The 18528-nt window shown below is 50.8% G+C and overlaps 3 protein-coding genes and 1 long non-coding RNA gene across 6 annotated transcripts; 2 read left to right on the forward strand and 2 right to left on the reverse strand.

Moving 5' to 3' along the window:
- Nucleotides 1-771: 771 nt before the first annotated feature.
- MOGS (mannosyl-oligosaccharide glucosidase) lies at nucleotides 772-4810 on the forward strand. Its single transcript, XM_035001237.1, has 4 exons — nucleotides 772-1555; nucleotides 1747-1973; nucleotides 2435-2631; nucleotides 2872-4810. Exons 1-4 carry the CDS (start codon nucleotides 1213-1215, stop codon nucleotides 4613-4615), a joined length of 2511 nt encoding a protein of 836 aa, XP_034857128.1. The 5' UTR covers nucleotides 772-1212; the 3' UTR covers nucleotides 4616-4810.
- Nucleotides 4811-4983: 173 nt separating this feature from the next.
- Nucleotides 4984-7743, reverse strand: WBP1 (WW domain binding protein 1). Of its 2 annotated transcripts, XM_035001247.1 has the most exons (5): nucleotides 7196-7743; nucleotides 6765-6866; nucleotides 6137-6239; nucleotides 5833-6009; nucleotides 4984-5663 (listed from the first exon to the last, which is right to left on the reverse strand). In XM_035001247.1, the coding sequence occupies exons 1-5, from the start codon at nucleotides 7262-7264 to the stop codon at nucleotides 5209-5211; spliced, it is 906 nt and encodes a 301-aa protein (XP_034857138.1). In that variant the 5' UTR covers nucleotides 7265-7743; the 3' UTR covers nucleotides 4984-5208. The 2 variants fall into 2 exon arrangements, with proteins under 2 accessions (XP_034857138.1, XP_034857140.1); XM_035001249.1 differs by lacking the exon at nucleotides 6765-6866 and having other exon boundaries at nucleotides 7196-7741.
- Nucleotides 7744-7873: 130 nt separating this feature from the next.
- On the forward strand, nucleotides 7874-9481 carry LOC118007954. Its single transcript, XR_004678525.1, has 2 exons — nucleotides 7874-7957; nucleotides 8867-9481. It is a non-coding gene; the product is annotated as an uncharacterized LOC118007954 (long non-coding RNA).
- Nucleotides 7931-11501, reverse strand: INO80B (INO80 complex subunit B). Of its 2 annotated transcripts, none has more exons than XM_035001246.1 (5): nucleotides 11293-11501; nucleotides 10869-11061; nucleotides 10535-10653; nucleotides 10195-10364; nucleotides 7931-8550 (listed from the first exon to the last, which is right to left on the reverse strand). In XM_035001246.1, exons 1-5 carry the CDS (start codon nucleotides 11348-11350, stop codon nucleotides 8020-8022), a joined length of 1071 nt encoding a protein of 356 aa, XP_034857137.1. In that variant the 5' UTR covers nucleotides 11351-11501; the 3' UTR covers nucleotides 7931-8019. The 2 variants fall into 2 exon arrangements, with proteins under 2 accessions (XP_034857137.1, XP_034857136.1); XM_035001245.1 differs by having other exon boundaries at nucleotides 10869-11076; nucleotides 11293-11458.
- Nucleotides 11502-18528: the final 7027 nt, after the last annotated feature.

The following is an 18528-nucleotide window of genomic DNA, read 5'->3' on the forward strand; positions in this document are numbered from 1 at the left end:
TTTGATTAGTACTGGCATACAAAGATGAATAATGAAACCCAGGTATGTAATGAGTGCTACAATAGAGATATGAACTAGATGCAATGGTAGCAAGAAAGGTAAAGACAGGAGTGACCATTGGGATTGGTCAGAAGGTGATTGTTGAAAAAGCAAAAAGTCTAGTCGGCGGGGGGCGGGGGTGGTGGTCAGACATCAGGTTATAGCAAAATAGAAAGTGAACATGCAACATACAGTGTTAACTTTATATAATGAGTTTGGATGGGAGGTGTGATAATAGCTAGAGTAGCATCATGGTGTTGAGTAGGGTTTTTTAAAGGATAATAGGGACTTGTACTTTATGAAAATACCTTTTATGCCAGGCTGTTTGTGAGAAACAAGTAACTGAATCCAAGTTGCTTTTCTGAACCACCATTAATTGTAATGTCAACTCTCCTAGGTCCACCTGAGGTGCAGATGCCACTTCCTATAGCCTTCTCTGACCTGGATATAATTGATCCTTCCCCTAAGCTTCTGTGCTTCCTGGGTTGTAGAAAAGAGGGGGTAAAATGCATTCTTTAAAGTGCATGCACCACCGTTACGGTCCTTTTAGGGTTCATCTAAATAAGGAGTCCAAAACTGTCAGAGGGTCGCTTAAAGACACTGTTGGAACAGATCTCAGGCTTCCTCTTGGGTCCACTCTGGCACACTCCACTTAACTAGGAAAGAAGGCATGGGTGTGGGCAAAGTGATCCAGTCTGTTTCAGATACACTTGGGCTCCAAGCTAGCCACTTCCTGGCTCTGTGGCCAGGGCCAAGTTACTTTAACTTTCTAGGCCAGTTTTCAGCCACCTGATTGGGGCGGTTACATGTAAAACACTCGGCATGGCGTTTCAGGTTCTTATATAGTCATTTGAAAAACAAAAAAGCCAATGTGAGATTACTTTTCTCTACCAGCTTGTGAAATCCGTGAGATGGCCAAAGAAACGTTAACCCTGGAGACAACCAGCCCTTTGCCACGCCGGTGGCGGCGGTTCGGGACTCGGAGACTTAATCGGACGTGGCGGGGCGGGGCTTCCGGCAGGAGGCGGAAGCGGAGCGGGAGGCGCGGGCCGGCCGGTTCGGCTGACAGATCCGTGGCTGCCGGTGCGCCGCGCGCAAGCCGGGGAGACAAAGCAGGACCCGGGCTCCACTGCCGCCTCTCCGAGCTCCCGCAACGCCGACCTCCCTTCTAGGATGGCTCGGGGCGAGCGGCGGCGCCGCGGAGCGCCGGCAGACGGACCGCGGACAACTGAAAGGGCGGTTCGGGGTGGCCCCGCACGACGGGGCGGCGAGGCCCGTGGTTCTGCCTGGAGAGCGGCTCTGGGCGTCGTGGTCCTGTCTCTGGCCCTGGGCCTGTCAGGTTGCTGGCTGCTGGCGTGGCACCGTGCGCGGCGGGCGGTCACACTGCACTCCGCGCCCCCGGCACTGCCTCCCGACTCTTCCAGCCCCGCCGTGGCCCCGGACCTCTTCTGGGGCACCTACCGCCCTCACGTCTACTTCGGCATGAAGACCCGCAGCCCGAAGCCCCTCCTCACCGGTAACGGCCTCGGGACGGGCGGGTAGACAGGCGGACTCTTAATCTGGGAGCCCCAGCTTCACGCCAGATCAAGAGTGGGGAGGGGTGTGGTTCAGGAGAGTTATGAGGAGGGATGACCCTGAAATTCTTGGAGACCCAGAGGGACAGGTCCCCTGCTCTCTCTTTGACTTACGTGGCCATTCTACCCCCAGGACTGATGTGGGCACAGCAAGGCGCCACCCCAGGGACCCCTAAGCTCAGGCACACGTGTGAGCAGGGGGACGGCGTGGGTCCCTATGGCTGGGAGTTCCACGACGGTCTCTCCTTCGGGCGGCAACACATCCAGGATGGGGCCTTAAGGCTCACCACTGAGTTCGTCAAGAGGCCTGGGGGTCAGCACGGAGGGGACTGGAGCTGGAGAGTGACTGTAGAACCTCAGGTCAGGGCCTCAGGACACCCTTCCCCCAGCCCAGACTCCCTTCACCCTTTCTTTGCTGCCAGCAAATGCAGTGTGATGTGGCAGTTAACAGCAGGGGCTCTGAGTCTGGCTGCCTGCCTTAAACATTTGTCTGTATGACCATCTCTATTTACTATCCATAAGCCTTTTTGCAAAATGGAGATGCAAATAGCACTTAACTCATAGAACTGTACGAATGAAAGAAAATGATGTGTAGCGTTCTTAGTATAGTACATGACACAAAAGCATTCTATTATTTCCCAGAGAACCCTGTGCAAAGCTTTATACCTCATCTCACTGGGTGCTTATCCTCACTGACCCTCAACACTGTAGATGTATGTTTACCATGTTGCTCCTGCATGGTGCCCCTTTCAGTAAAGCTGAATTTTCAGGAGGTACTGCTAATCTAATGCTATGTTTTTCTGTCCTCCTTGGTCATCCAGACTTTAGGTACCTCTACCCTCCCTTTGGTGTCCCTGTTCTTCTATGTGGTGACAGATGGCAAGGAAGTCCTAGTGCCAGAGGTTGGGGCCAAGGGGCAATTGAAATTCATCAGTGGGCACTCCAGTGAACTTGGTGACTTCCGTTTTACACTTATGGCACCAACCAATCCAGGGGACACTGCCCCTAAGTACAGCAGGTAACTAGGGGAAGAGAGAAGGTGGGGGTGCTGGTAGGGGTGGTATGGATGCGGACTTAGCCTGATTTCAATCTCCCCCACTCTACCCTCTTTCCACCATTTTTTTCCCTTCTCACCAGGCTCCATGTCCCCTGCATTGCCAAGACCCTTCCATTCTGACTGCTGATCTCATCTTATTTCTCTTTATAATCCTTACCGTATTCTCCTGAGTAATTTTCTCCATATCTTCTTCTCTTCAAGCTACAATGTCTTCTGGTCCTCCAACCCAGGACTTCCCTTGCTGACAGAGATGGTGAAGAGTCGCCTAAATAGCTGGTTTCAGCACCGGCCACCAGGGGCTTCCCCTGAACGCTACCTCGGCTTGCCAGGATCTCTGAAGTGGGAGGACAAAGGCCCAAGTGGGCAAGGACAGGGACAAGGGCAATTCTTGATACAACAGGTGACACTGAAAGTCCCCTTTTCCGTGGAGTTGGTGTTTGAATCGGGCAGTGCCCGGGCAGGAGGAAGCCAACCCTGGGAGCAGCTGGCCGGCAGCCTGCTGACCCGAGCCCTGGAGAGCCATGCTGACACCTTTAGAGAGCACTTTGAGAAGACTTTTCAACTGAAGGGGAAGGGCCTGAGCCCTGAGGAGCAGGCTTTGGGTCAGGCTGCCCTCAGTGGCCTCCTTGGTGGGATTGGCTACTTCTATGGACAGGGTCTAGTGCTGGCAGACATGGGGGTTGAGGGGTCTGAGCAGAAGGTGGACCCAGCCCTCTTTCCACCTGTCCCTCTTTTCACGGCAGTGCCCTCCCGGTCATTCTTCCCACGAGGCTTCCTTTGGGATGAAGGCTTTCACCAGCTGGTGGTCCAGCGGTGGGATCCCCGCATTACGCGGGAGGTCCTAGGTCATTGGCTGGGGCTGCTCAATGCTGATGGCTGGATTGGACGGGAGCAGGTGCTGGGGGATGAGGCCCGAGCCCGGGTGCCCCCAGAATTCCTGGTGCAAAGGGCAGCGCATGCCAATCCCCCAACCCTGCTTTTGCCTATAGCCCACATGCTAGAGAGTGGTGACCCTGCTGACTTTGCCTTCCTCCGCAGGGCCTTCCCCCGCCTGCGTGCCTGGTTCTCCTGGCTCTATAAGAGTCAGGCAGGGCCAGTGCCACTGTCTTATCGCTGGCGGGGCCGGGACCCTGCCTTGCCAACCCTATTGAACCCTAAGACACTGCCTTCGGGGCTGGATGACTATCCCCGGGCTTCGCATCCTTCAGCCAGTGAGCGGCACCTGGACCTGCGGTGCTGGGTGGCACTGGGTGCCCGTGTGCTGGTACGGTTGGCAGAGCAGCTGGGAGAGGTGGAGGCAGCTGTGGAGCTGGGCCCACTGGCTGCATCACTGGAGGCAGAAGAGAGCCTGGATGAGCTGCACTGGGCCCCAGAGCTAGGAGTCTTTGCAGACTTTGGAAACCACACAAGAGCAGTGCAGCTGAAGCCTCGGCCCCCTCAGGGGCTGGTGCGGGTGGTGGGCCGGCCCCACCCTCGTTTACAGTACGTGGATGCCTTGGGCTATGTCAGTCTTTTTCCCATGCTGCTGCGGCTGCTGGACCCCAACTCCTCCCGCCTTGGGCCCCTGCTGGATGTCCTAGCTGACAGCCGCCATCTCTGGAGCCCCTTTGGTTTGCGCTCCCTTGCAGCCTCCAGCCCCTTTTATGGCCAGCGCAATTCAGAGCATGATCCTCCCTACTGGCGGGGTGCCGTGTGGCTCAATGTCAACTACCTAGCCTTAGGGGCTCTCTACCACTATGGTCATCTGGAGGGTCCCCACCAGGCCCGGGCTGCCAAGCTCCACAGTGAGCTCCGTGCCAATGTGGTGGGCAATGTGTGGCGGCAGTATCAGGCCACGGGTTTCCTTTGGGAGCAGTATAGTGACCGGGATGGGCGGGGCATGGGCTGCCGCCCCTTCCAAGGCTGGACCAGCCTTGTCCTACTGGCCATGGCTGAAGACTACTGAAGAGGGAGGCTGAGAGGGGTGCCAGGCCCCCCTCTGGAATAGGACAAGGTCTCTAGCTTCTGCCCCCAGCCCCCAGATACTAGTGCTTCAAACCCTCTTCAGCTCATCTCAGGTGTCTCCTTACTGTCATCCCACATAGCCCTGGGGTGAATGTGAATTCAGAGTCTATTTTTCTAAATAAATTGGAAAACCATGCCAAGCTCTATTGCTTTTGCCAGCTCTGCCTCACCAAGAGGTCTTAGCTCAGTCCAGACCTGAGGGCTGCCTACTGTTCTTCAGAGGAGGGTGGGAAAAGTGGCCATTACATATCCCCTCCAAATCCAGTAGGTCAAGTGCAATGCAGCAAGTTGAGCACTGGTCCACCCAAATTCACAAGCAGCTGGTTCACATCTCTTTAATGAGATCAAAGGCTCCTGTGTATGTTTTTTGGGGGTACAGCTAGCACAGGCCCCCAAACACTGCCGCTCTCTCCTCAGGACTCCACCCCTTTCAGGCAGATTCGAGGCGGCAGGGAGAGGCGAAGGAGAACTCAAGGATATGAGCCCCGGGCTGTTTCTGGTGGGCAAGGAATCCAGCCACCCTCCCAAAACTGTTTATGGAATGTCCCCTTCAGTGGAAGCTAGCCCCACAGGAGAGACTTGGGGTACAGGATCAAGGGGCAGCACATAAGGGCCCTCCAGATCTGGTGGGGTGGCACTAGCCCTAGCCTCCTTGACTGGCTCGCCCTCGCTGGAGTCAGGACAAGGGCAGAGCTCAATACCTGAGTCACCAGTCAGGCGGCGATAGCGGCAAGAAGGGGGTGTGGGGGCAGGGCTGAGCCCTGCCCCAGGCTCACCCTCCTGATGAGGGGGCGCACTCCCGTGGGAGGCAACACCTTCCACATTTGTTCCCTCGCAGTGGGCAGGGCAGCTAGAAGCAGAGGAGCGGCCGGTGCGGTCACTGGAAGCAGTCAAGGGGCAGCCTGAGGCTGCGGTGTAAGGAGGCGGCGGTGTGCCAGGCCGGTGAACCACATCCTCATAGGCTGGGGGTTTGAAGGCGCTGAGGAGGCCTGCAGGAAAGATGGCATGGTTGGTGGGGCAACCAGCGGTGGGGCAGTGGTACCTTTCCTATTAGGGAAAGGGTGCTTTGAAATGTCCGAAAAGGGAATGTGGGGATGATTCAGGGTTCTGGGTTGGGAGGGGCCACTGCCAGTGGGCCCAGAGCCTCAAGCCACTCACGAAGGTCAAGCAGTGAACCGGTAGGGCCAGGGCCAGCCCCATGGCATGCCCCGTGGTAGGCCAACAGGTTGATCTCCCGCTGGCGCTGCTGTTGCTGCAGCCGGAGTTTAGCTCGCCGGTGACGGAAGGCGCAACAGCAGCTAAAGAGGATGAGGACAGTCCAGAGCAGCCAGAACCCTGCAAGGGGCGAGGAGGGAGGACCTTAGATACCTCCCAGGCAGAGAAAGGTCCATGAAGGTTGGAATTTTGAGGCCCAAGGGAGGGTGGGCCGAAGGACCCAAGAACAGCCCCCTTGGAGACTCACACCAGAGCTCATAGTAGTAGGTGCAGCAGCCCGTCTCCCCGCAGCAGTGGCCACTCTCACAGAGGTAGGGCTGGTTGTTCACTCCTGGGCAGAGCTCTCGAAGCTGGGAGCAAGGAGGCACTTAGAACCAAAGGAGATCCCAGCCCCAGGCACTGTCCGCCCCCCCCCCCCTCCCCCCCGCATGCAGGGACACAGTCCCACCCTGTGAGCCAAGTTGAGCTCAGAGAGATCTGTGCGGAGGGGAAGAGTGACGGTGAGAGGAGTGATCAAATTTCTGAAGGGCTGTTGACATGGAAGAGGATTTGGAATAACAAGAATCTGTCTAAAGAACAAGATGCAAGGTGTGGACATACAAAGAGGCAGATTTCAGTTCTGCATACAGAGACTTCTCTCACACTCAGGCTGGCTCCCCAGGGTGTTTTCTGTTAAGGGAGTGTTTGGGCAGAAGCCAGGGGGCAGTCTGAGCTATCTCAAAGTCTCAAACAATGGGTAAAGGGTTTAAGGTAATTTCCAATGCTAGGATGCTTTCATTATCCCCCGCACGGTCTGCCTCCCCACCCCCACGCTGGATCTTTCCACCCCTGGGTCTCAGGAAGGGCCATATGAGACCCAGAGCAGTGCTCCCAACCAGATGGGACTGTTGTGGATGATAAAGGATGGCATCCAGGGCGCGAGTCTGGGTTCCAGCTCTTCTCCAAATTGCTCCCTCAAGAGAAGACGCTGCCGGACTCTGTTGTGACAATAGGCACACAGAAAAACATCACAAATAACTGTTGCAAGACAGAGGGAGCTTCCCTGGGCCTCATTATGCCTTTGGTCACTGGAGAGCCACTGCAAGCTTCCACTGCAACCACGGGATGGGGGTCTAAGAAGCTGCAGGCAAAGTCAACTGCATCTACGTTACAAAGTTTAGACAAAGAGTAGAAGGGACATATTTAGGAACTTCACAGTATCTTTGGCTACGTGAGTTCCTCCCCAACCCCCCAAAAGGAAGGGACAAGGAGAGGGGAAAGAGAAATAAATGGCTGTCGTGATAGGCTTTTGGAGCAGTTGGGATACCTGCTGTTGCGGCACGCGAAGTGCCCCCCAGGCCTCCTCGCTGCCGTTCCCGCTGCTGGCCTGAGCCATGCCTCCACCTACAGCCCCCTGTAGACCACAGCCTCCTCTATCGCCAGGCGCCCCGCCCCTGCCACTTCTGCCGCCACCGCCATGGTCTCTGCCCGGCCCATCTTCGCTGCCGCCTCCATCACTCCGCGGCCGGAGCTTCCATCCGGGGAGAGCTCTGCCAACTAGGACCCAGATTGCTCGGCCCTACCAATCAGCGATGCCCGCCGGCGGACGGGCCAATAGGAACGGACCAGAGGTTTCTCCCAGGGACCAATCTGCAGCAGCGCCTCCGCCACTCTCCCAGACAACAAGAGCTTACACAGACAAAGAGTGGGGCAAGGTTCGACCCACGGCCCTGACTGACAGCGACAATAGCCAATATGGACAACAGAACGGGCTCTGCATTATCAGCCAATAAACGGCCGTCCAGACAAGCAAAGTCTCCGCTGATTGGCCTGAGCACTACTTTCAGGGATGACGCCGAAGGCCCGACCAAGCCAGGTAATCCCACCGGAAGAGGCGGAGAGGCGGGGCGGCGGCGGGGGGGGTGGTGTCCGCAAAAGTCCAACCAAGTCTTCTTGCGGCCTAATGGCCGTTTCCCAGGTGTCGACGCAATCTCCCGTGAGGGCAAAATGTGTGTACGGGGCATTGGCCTGCCCATATCCCATTTCCCCAACTCTGTACAAGTCGAGGCACCGGATGAAATTTAATAAGGTGGGGAAAATAATGAAAACGGGGCAGGGGCGAGGGCGCAGAGTCCCGGTTAGGTCAGGGCCTTAGGTAGCCAAAAGGGGGGATCCGGGGCCCTCGGGCCCCCCAAGCCGCATCTGCAGGTTGATGCGGTAGCACTGAAGGCTGCAGAGCGCCTGGCCCGTGCGGGAGCAGGCGTAGCGGCGCGGGTGTGGGCAGCCGGGGACGGAGCATCGAGGAGGAGGGCCAGATGGGCATGGCCGCTGAGACACTGGCGCGGGGGCGGGGACGCCAGGTGGGAAGGAAAGGGTGGAACCCTGTGCCCCGCTGCTGTAGCGCACCATGGGGGCCGGGGCCACGGTCCGCCCTCCCCGTCGCTCGCCCCGCGCCGCCCCTCGGCCTCCCCGCCCGCTGGGCGCCGCAGTCTTGGTGAGACGCTCGATAGTCTGGTTCTTGTGCTCCTCCGCCCGCCGGGCCGCCTGCAGCCGTCTCTTTCGCGCCCTCTCCTCGCGCTTCAGCAGCATCTCCTCGGTGAGGGCCGGGGCCGGGCAGCCCGCAGCCACAGGGAGCGGCAGCATCGGGGAAGGCTGACTCCGCGCCTTCTGCAGCAGAGCTCGCTGGGGAGAGACAGACCGAGTGGTGTCAGAGAGCGAGGTCTGCCCACCTGGGGGCAAGGGCATGTGGGGATCTGGAAAGCAGGGTCTTGAGGAGCGCGGGCCTTGAGAGAAGGGGTGGAATGAGCACCCTCTCCAGGTGCCTTTGTACAGCCTCCTCCCAGATCTCCAGACTTTCATCCTTAGAACCTTGACTCTAAAGAAGAAAAGCATTCATGTTTCCTGCCTGCCCTGAGTACCAAAACTCTGTTTACCACCTCTCCAGAGGTTTGTTTTGTTTTGTTTTCGGTTTTAAATCTTTTCATCTCATTCCAAACAGTGGGAAAGGATCTTTACTTCATGTCATCGGATGATACTACGATCGAAGAAAGGGGGTCTGGAGGTGATATAGATTTAACAGCGGATCCATAGATGTGGCCAGTCAGAAGCTGCTCTTAAACAAGTGGCATCTCACCCAGACAGAGCATTTGAGCAAATCGAGAGCATGTAGTCACAAGAAGCTGTCATTTTTGAAAACTTTGATATGCATTGAAAACAAAATAGATCTCAGGGTGACTATGCAGTGTATTTATAGTGGTGTTGCTGTATATATGGATCTGAGGTCTTTCTTCTTCCTTTAAATGTGTTAGGTTCCTAATCAGAAGGATTTATTTTGCTAAACAATTTGCTAACACGTTACACAAATTAAAAAAAAAAAAAACAAAACCACAACCTATTTTTGTTTCTTTTAAATTAAAATAGAAAATGACAGGTTTATGACAAGTATGTGATGCTACTTAAGGGGATGGCTTTTTAGAAGTAACTGCTTCAGATTTTTTGTTTCTGAAGCTTTGCCTTGTCTGTCTAGTTAAACATTTGACTGATAATTCTGTTTGATTTTGGAAGTATTCTAACATGACACAAGATCTGAATAAAGTTTCTCCTGAAAAAAAAATCTTTTCATCTCAGGGGTATAGCATCAACTGGATAACTGCTCAAGCCCAAAACTCAGGGTTACCCTTAATTCCTCTTTTCTGGCCGCTCCCTGACTCCCAACAAGTATCTATTTCCAAAACATATCCAGAATTCATCCGATTTCCTCCATATCCACAAATTCCACCTTGGTTCAAGCCACCACCATCTCTCACCGGACTACTTCAATAGCTTCCTGGCAGGTCTTGCTTCTACTCCTTACCTCCACTAAGAAGCCAAAGTAATCTACTGAAATATAAATCAAATATATCACTTTCCTGCATACAACCTTTTCATGCTTTAGTCACATTTATTTTTCTCCTTGGCCATTACTAGGCATGTTGCACTCTCAGGGTCTTTGCACCTGCTGGTCTCTGCCTGAAAGGCTCCTCTAGTATTGGAAATGTAATCTCATCAGAGAGGTCTTCCCTGCCTTCCCTATCTAGTGTTGTCTCTTCCCACCACTTTCTACTTCATCATCCTATTTTTGTTATAAACTGTACTTTTCAAAATTATTTATTTACTTACTTACTCCTCTCCCCCCAACACACACACACACACAAATACCAGCTCCATGAAAACAGAAACCTTCTCCCTTTTTTCGCCATTGATATCCCCACTACCTAGCAACATTCTTGGGACACAGGAAGTTCTCAATATATATTTAGCCAGTGAACAAAGAATGAACCAACTTACCTGTCGAGCAGTGAGCAGCCGCTCATTGATCTCCTTCTTGAGATCTCCATTGTCATCAAGCTCCCCCTTCTCCAGGGCATCCAGCCACCTCTGCTCCTCCTCTTCTTCTTGACCTCCTAAGCCCCCTGACAGGTCCCGAAGTGGGGAGGGGGACAGATTACTGTCTTCATCTGGAAAGCAAAGTTGGAGAGCTAAAAGTAGAATTGTTCAGATGCGGAACCCTAATTTGGCCAAGTTAATACTGAGACACTCAAAATTCTCACCCTCCTCAAAACCGACCCTCTTCCTTTAACCAGGTATAATGAGAAACCCAGTGTCCCCACCTCCAGATTCTTCTCACCCAGCCAGGCACGGTACTGCTCAAGGGGTACTCCTTCCATAGGTTCCTCTTCATTGTCCACAACCATAAGGGGAGAGGGTGAGCGAGGACCTTCAGGGATCACAGTGAAAGTAGGAACACTGCAGAGAAGCAACCATTGTGTAAGCTGAGCAGTTCTTTCCTCCTGCTTGGTAGTACAACCAGCATTCCCCTACACCCTCCTGGGTTCTGCCTTCACCTGGGCCCTGAAGTCAGTGTCCATTCTCTGTCTGCTGGAAAGCCCAGCCAGCTTCTCCTTCTATCTCTGCCTGCTCCTAAAGTCCCCCAAGTAAAACCTTGGCTTTCTTGGCCTCACCTCTTGGTGCCCAGGACCTGCCCACCCAGTTTGATTTTGAGTTTAAGTTGGGGCTTAGCAGGTGACGGCTGCGTTGGCCCAGCCTCCTCTTCCTGATGATGTTTCTTCTTGTGTTTTTTCTTGTGCTTCTTGTGCTTTTTCTTGTGCACTCCATGGCCGTGGGCACCCGCCAGACTCAATTCCAGCGCTTCCCCTGCGTGAGGAGAGCCTGTCAACGGTGTATGATAAGAGAGGGGCAGCGAGAGCCTGGAAGAACCCAATACCCCCGAGGGGCCCCACTCTTCCCGCGGTACTCGCTGTTACCGTAACAACAGCCCCGCCTTTCTCCTTCCCACCTGTAGCGAAGTGCCCTGGAGGCTCGGAAGAGCAAAAAGGGGACTCCTTTTCTGTGAACGCCTAACTTGCTTTATCGACCCGCGCTTACCGGGTTCAGGGGCTTCCATAGCCCCAGAGGTGCTCCCGCGCCGCCACAGCTTACTCATGGGGTCCTGCAAGGAAAGGGGGCTGGAAATGGTAGGGACACATGCTGACAGACCTTTTCCGCCCCGCGGAAAAACCGACTCCTGCAAAGTAACAGGCTACTTCCGGCGCGTAACAACCATGCCTCTGCGGGGCTCGCGCTGAGGCTAAAACGCTCCCTGAGAAACAATGAGGCTTCTAACAAAGGTTCCGGGCCCTCTGAGGCCGGGACAGCTCAAACGGGGCTCGGCTTTCCCCTCGCTCCACCTCCCGGCACTCGATTCCAGAACTCAGCGCGGGCAATTCAATTATTATTGCACTCAAACGTGGTGAATGTATACTCTGGACCAAATTCGGGGTTTTAGGCTATGAGGATACAAAGAGGAATAGGAACACTTTCCCCTGCTTTTGAGGAGCTCACAGTGCAGTGGAGGAGTACGGAGGAAACTGCATTGCGGGCAAAATGGCAGAAGTGCTTAATAGTGTAAGTGTCCTAGGAGCAGAGGAACGGTATTTAAGCCTAACCTCTTCAGTAGAGAAATGGATAAATGAATATGGTGCATCTATACAATCTAATGAATATGGTGCATCTATACAATCTGGAACACTATATTGCTAACAAAAGTTAAGAGTGATAAGTAATTGATAAGACTGATATGGAATTTAGATCCTGTGGGTAATAGCGGTGGAAACAATCTAAGCGTCCCTCTAATGAAACACCAAGATAATTTGGTGCATGGATTTGGTACATCCATACAATGGGCAGCTATGTTGCTCGTCAAAGGCATGAGGCCTCTGAATGTTACCCAAGAAACTAGTGGCATCATTTCTGATGGGTGACTGGGGAACAAGGGTGAAGGGAGACTTATTTTTCATAATATACACCTTTGTGCCTTTTGAACTTTGTATAAAGCATGTGTCGATTTTACCTAATTTAAAAAAGAAGGGGGTGGGGTGCCTGGGTGGCACAGTCAGTTAAGCGTGGGCCTTTTGCTTTGGCTCAGGTTGTGCTCTTGGATCCTGGTGCGCGTTTGCCACCCCCCCCCCCCCCCCCCCCCCCCCCCCCCCCCAGTGCTCAGGGCAGAGTCTGCTGGAGAGTCTCTCTCTCCCTCCCCTCTGCCCCTTGCACTCGTGTGCTCTCTCTCTCTCTCTCTCTCTCTCAAATAAATAAATTAAAAAAGGGCGGGGGGGGGTGCTCCTGGGTGGGGCTCAGTTGGTTAAGGGTCTGTCTGTCTCTTGAGGTCGGCTCAGGTCATGCTCTCTGAGTCATGTGATCAAGTTCCTCCTAGGCTCTGCGCTGGGAGTGGAGCCTGCTTGGGATTCTCTCTCTCTGCCCAGCCCCCCTGCTCTTGTGAATGTGGGCTCTTTCCCTCTGGGGGGAAAAAAAAGAACAACAATGAGATAGATCTGTATGTGCTGATATATGAAATAAGAAAGGTGAGTTTCAATATGATGTGATGCCATTTAAAAAGTGTAATATGCTTCTATATACACCGAAAAAATTGAGGAATATATACTACACCTTAATGTGGTTATCTTTAGAAGCTGGGGTTGGAGAGGGGCCCCTGGCTGGCTCAGTCAGTGGAGCATGTGACTCTTGATCTTGGGGTCCTGAGTTCAAACCCCACGATGGGCATGGAGCCTACTTAAAAAAAAGTTGTTGGGGTTGGGGAACTTCCACTACCTAGATCTGTAATGAATTTTCTTAACAGCCAGTATATATCACATTTATAATTAAAAAATGTACCACCTATATACATACATTTAAATATGTACAATATCAGTGTCTGAAAAAGGTAGCATTAATGAACAAAGAAAGAACTGATTCAAGAGACATTTCAGTGACAAAATTAAAAGGAATCAACGAAATTATATATGGGAATTCAGGAAGAAGTCAATGTTATATAATGATTAAGATTAACAGAATGAACTTTGGAGTCAGACAAGCCTATTGTAAAAACCCATTTCCCATATTTATTAGCTGTATAACCTTGAACTCAAAAGTTATTTAAGCTCTCTGAACCCTAGATTTCAGCCTTGTAGGATGGAAGGAAATAGGATCTACTTTAGAGGGCTCTTTCAGGGGAAAAAGCAAATCAAGAATGCAAAGCACAGGGGCGCCTGGGTGGCTCAGTCGTTAAGCGTCTGCCTTCAACTCAGGTCATGATCCCTGGGTCCTGGGATCGAGCCCCGCATTAGGCTCCCTGCTCCACAGGAAGCCTTCTTCTCCCTCTCCCCCTGCTTGTGTTCCCTCTCTCACTGTGTCTCTCTCTGTCAAGTAAATAAATAAAATCTTAAAAAAAAAAAAATGCAAAGCACCTAGTATCTGGAAAATAGTAGATGTTCAATAAGCAAATGACAACAACAAAAATAATAAATGACTTTTTTTAAAAAAGATTTTAATTTATTTGACAGAGTACATGCAGGGGGAGTGGCAGGCAGAGGGAGAGGGAGAAGCAGGCTCTCAGGGAGCCTGATGCGGGGCTAGATCCCAGGACCCTGGGATCATGACCTGAGCCAAAGGCAGCCGCTCAACAGACTGAGCCACCCAGGCACCCCTAAGAAATGACTTGTGCATTTCTAGCCCAAGTATTTAGAGGGAGCGTGGTTTGTTAAATAAGAAAGAGAACACAGGAGGAGAAGCAAGTCAGTTAGTGTTGCCCTGGGTGAATTCGAAGTACCTGCGGGGATGCCCAGACAGAGATGGAATACTGACCGCAGAAGCCAGTGCGAAAGGTGTGAGTGGGGGCGTCATCGGCATAATAACAGAGGTGCCCCCAAAGGTATGGGAATAGATGAGACATTCCAGAATGAACAAAAAGATGAAGAGGAAAGGACCAGGAACAGACGTGAGTGAGCACCTGTCCTGGACAGGGAGGCAGAGCGGCCAGGCAGGGTTGAGAAGAAGAAGTCAAGAGAGAGGCAAGAAAAGCACGAAGGGCGGAGAGTATCGGTAGACAAGGGCTAATGATCACTTGTGTACTGTCCTGCAGAGGGCAGGCTGAGCTCCGAGAGGAGGATGCCGTCTAGCAGGCAACAGTGCTGCGTCATCAGGAGTTAAAGTGAGGGATCACCTGCAGCTAGTGTTTGTCAAACATTATAGCTTATAACCTGCTTTCATATCCCTTCTCTCCCTTGAGCCCCACGGCAGCTCCGTAAGAGAGATACTGTTGTTCCCTCATGAAGAAACTGAGGCTCAGAGAGGTTAAATGATTTGGCCAAAGTCACATAGTTAGGGAGTGGCAGAGCCAGCCTCCAACAGAGGCTTCCTGACACCAGGTCCAGTGGTGTTTCCTCAACATCCTGATGCCCAGCAGGGAGGAAGTGGCAACAGCAAGTAGCCTCTGACTTCATTATTTTGTTTTGTTTTGTTTTTGCTTTGTTTAGAGTGGAAGAGGTTTGAGCATGTTTGTAGGCTAAAAGGAAGAACTTTATTCTCCTGAAAGAGTTCTTAGCCTTATTTTTAAAATATAATTTATTTAGAAATAATTGCAAACATATAGAAAAGTTGCAGGAAGAATACAAAGAACTCTTTTGCTTCCTAAAATCAGATTCTGCAATTGTTAACATTTACTATTACCCCTTCCCCTCATTATCATTATTCCTTTTCTGATCAATCTGAGACAAAGTTGCAGACATGATGCCATTTCACCCCTAAATATATCACTGTGTATTTCCTCAAAACAAGTACTCTGTTCTATAACCTTTGTGCAACAGTCCCAGTCAGGAAATTAACATTGATAGAGCATGACCATCCAACCCACAGACCCCCATTCAAGTTTCACCAGCTGCCCAGTGTCTCCTTTTCCTTTCTAGCCCAGGATCCGAATCCAGAATCATGCAGTACATTCCCTTGTCATGTCTCTTTGGATCTGCTTTAATGTGGAACATTTACTTACCCTTTCCCTATCTTTCATGACCTTGACAGTTTTAAGAAGTACAGGCCTTTGGGGACACCTGGCTGGCTCAATCTGTACAGCGTGCAACTCCCGATCTCGGGGTTGGAAGTTCGAGCCCCACATTGGGTGTAGAGATTACTTAAAATAAAATCTTAAAAAAAAAAAGTACAGGCCTTTGATTCCTTCGGATGTCCCCCAGCCTGGATCCATCTGGTGTTTGCTCATGTCTTGACTCATAATTGTTGGCAGGAGTACTACACAAAAATGACTCTGCTGTGTTCTTCTCAGTGTATCTACATCAGGGGGCACCGCTGATGAAGCTAACCTTGATCACCTGGTCAAGGTTGTGTCTGCCGGTTTTCCCCACTGTAAAGTCACCATTTTCACTTTTGTAATTAATGAGCTATTTTCTGGGGAAATACTCTGAAACTACTCTGATATCCTGTTCCCCATCAAACCTCCACCCACCGGGCTTAGTATCCATTGATGAATACTGTACGAATCGACAGTACTGTAATAATTGCCAATGGAATCTTTCTACTTCCATTATTCCATATACATATATTAGTGGGCATGCTACTGTGAAGAGGAGCTTTCTCCTCTTACATTCCGTTACATATGTATTTTTTTGTATCATTGTGGTTTCCTATTTCAGTCAATGGGTTGTAGTCCATTACTATCATTATTTATCTTGATGCTTAAAGAAATGTGGGCATTTCTTTAAGATGATTTCTGTGTCCTTTTAACATATCTCCATCATGCTTTGAGGACTTTTTTACTTCCTAGCACTACAAAATGTTTTGGGCTCATCTTGTACTTTCCTTTGATAAGGGGTGGGAACCAAGAGAGGCCAGGAAGTAGGAACATGTGGCTGAGGTTACACGGAGGCTACACCAGTCACACCACAGTAACCTGCTCATGAGGATTTCGCTGCTGGCACAACCACCCGCCCTTCATGGACTGCAGGTGCGATAATTCTATCATGAACTCTCCCTGGGTCTTGTCACTTTTTCAAGATTCAAAGTCCAGTTGGGAGCATTCCAATTGGTTGGCTTAGGCCAAGTGCTTACCCCTGGGCTGTGAAGAAGTGGGAGAGAGGAGGAATGACCTCCAGTTGCCATAAAGAGGGTAGAACCTCAGCCTACCAATATTGTCCACAGTAGGGGACCATGCAGAAACAGGAAGATGATTTGAACACTGGGTGACCAACAGCTCCTTTTCCAAATATCTACTTCCTAGCTGGAGCGACAGAGATACATACATAAGCAAAGGAAAAAGTGGGAAAGATCATGTAGCAAGCCAGTGGTATGCTGGTAAATTTTTAACAAAAGCTCCCCAGGGGAAAAGAAAAAAAACAGCCCTGATTTTTAGTGTTCACCTGTTTCTGTTGTGTAACTGCTCCCACCACGCCCAATTTCAAACGTGACATGATGGAACCCAGGAACTTAGCACGAGATGCAATAGCTCACGGTTACCTAGCATTTCCACTATACAGATGCTATTGATGCAAATCACCTCAAGAAATAATAGGAAAACACAGTGAAATAATTAGGAAGTGATGCGTTTTGAGTATTTATCACCTTTGCTTACGTATAATTTATTTAATTGTGAGTTTTTAGATTCAATTTTTAATTAAAGCTGTGTTTAACACCTGGAATGCATAGTTCTGGAAAATTCAGCAGTTGTCTCTTATGAGCCTGTGTGGGGCTTCAGTACACCATGGCACCAAATGTCTCAGGGCTTTCCTTTGATGGTGGGGAAGGCATGCCTTTATTCTTATTTTTTTACTTTATATTATATTTGAATGGTACAATTAGGAGTGGTATTTTTTTAACTGTATGTGTATCTTCAAAAAGGAATTTAATTTTAAAAATAAATAAATCCACAGAACTGTTGACCCTTGTTTCTCCACTCTCAGTCATGAACAACAGTGTCCATCGGCTTCCCTGACCCCAGTCGCAACCTCCTCCAACTGATTTATGCAAAAGGCTGCCAGATTGTAATCTCTAAAATACAACTCTAGCTGTGCCGCTTCTTTTGCAAAATCTTCAGTCACGTGGAGTCCAAATTTTCAGGCAGGATTTGAGCTCTATTTCCTTTCCAAACACCTTCCATTCTTCCACTTCTTGTCAGGGGCTTCCAAACCCTTCCCGAGAGCCTGTGGGCCACAGCTGAGGGCCTGTGGAGAGGACAATGCTTGAAGCTCCAGCCCTGCTTCCATCACAGCAGCTGATTCTATTTCACATATTCCAGGTGAGATTTCATTTGGAAAAAAACAAAAAACAAAAAAACACATTCTGTTGCTAAAAAAAAAAGTGTTTGAAATGAACCCTTTTAGTCCAACAGCAGGGCTCATCCCAGTCAGGTGCTCTGAAATCTGCATGTTTCCTTGAGGCATTTCCTGTGTTCATTTACTTCACTGATGGTTGACTGAGTACTTCCTATGTGCCAGACACTGGGCATGAAGCAGTGGACAAGACAGACTGTTCCTCCCTGGGGAGCTTACAGTTAGGAGAAGTGACAAGAGATATTTGAAGAATTAACAATTCCAAGGGGCCTGGCTGGCTCAGTCACTGGAGCATGTGACTCTTCATCTTGGGGTCATGAGTTTGAGCCCCATGTTGGGGGTAGAGTTTACTAGGACGGAAGGAAGGGAGGGAGGGAGGAAAAGAAAAGAAACAAAGCCTTTCCCCTTCCTCCTCCTCCTCACCCATCCTTTGAAGTTTATCTCAGAGGCCACCGATTTTATAAAATTTTTTGATCTACCTTTCCTACGGACGAGAAGAACTCCCTTCTCCATGTGATTTTGTATGTCAAGGCTGTTTGCTGTTCTTCCTGTGCAGCCTCCATTCCCTCACCTTCTGGTGGTAGTACGGGAACAGTTTTTGGGAAACTACCTCTCCCTTCTCTCCTCTCCCAGCTCAGTAGGTTCCAACTGGTCTTCAGGACTGGGCAGGTGACCCAGGCCTGGTTAACTGGCACACAGAATCCCCCCCTAGCCATAGGCGACCCCTCTGACTACAAAGGTTGGATAAAAGATCCCAGATGGCCCATAGTGACTCCAAGACATGTGTAGGAAGTTCAGGAAACAGGTGCTGTCTTTTCCCCTGAAAAGATACAGACCCAGAATTTTTGGCAATGCTATGCTGTGGAGGGTAAAGCCAACATGGAACCAAGTAGAGCTAGATGAAGGGAAGAGACAGGATCATTGTGACGTGGAATGCCTGGGTCAAGCCACCTCTAAAGCCTGACCTCGGGACATTTTAGTTCCTTAAGACAATAAATTTCTCCTTTTGCTGAAG

This window comes from Mirounga leonina, unplaced genomic scaffold (assembly GCF_011800145.1).
Source record: "Mirounga leonina isolate KUSES-001 unplaced genomic scaffold, KU_Mleo_1.0 Mir_125, whole genome shotgun sequence".
Classification (NCBI taxonomy): Eukaryota; Metazoa; Chordata; class Mammalia; order Carnivora; family Phocidae; genus Mirounga; species Mirounga leonina.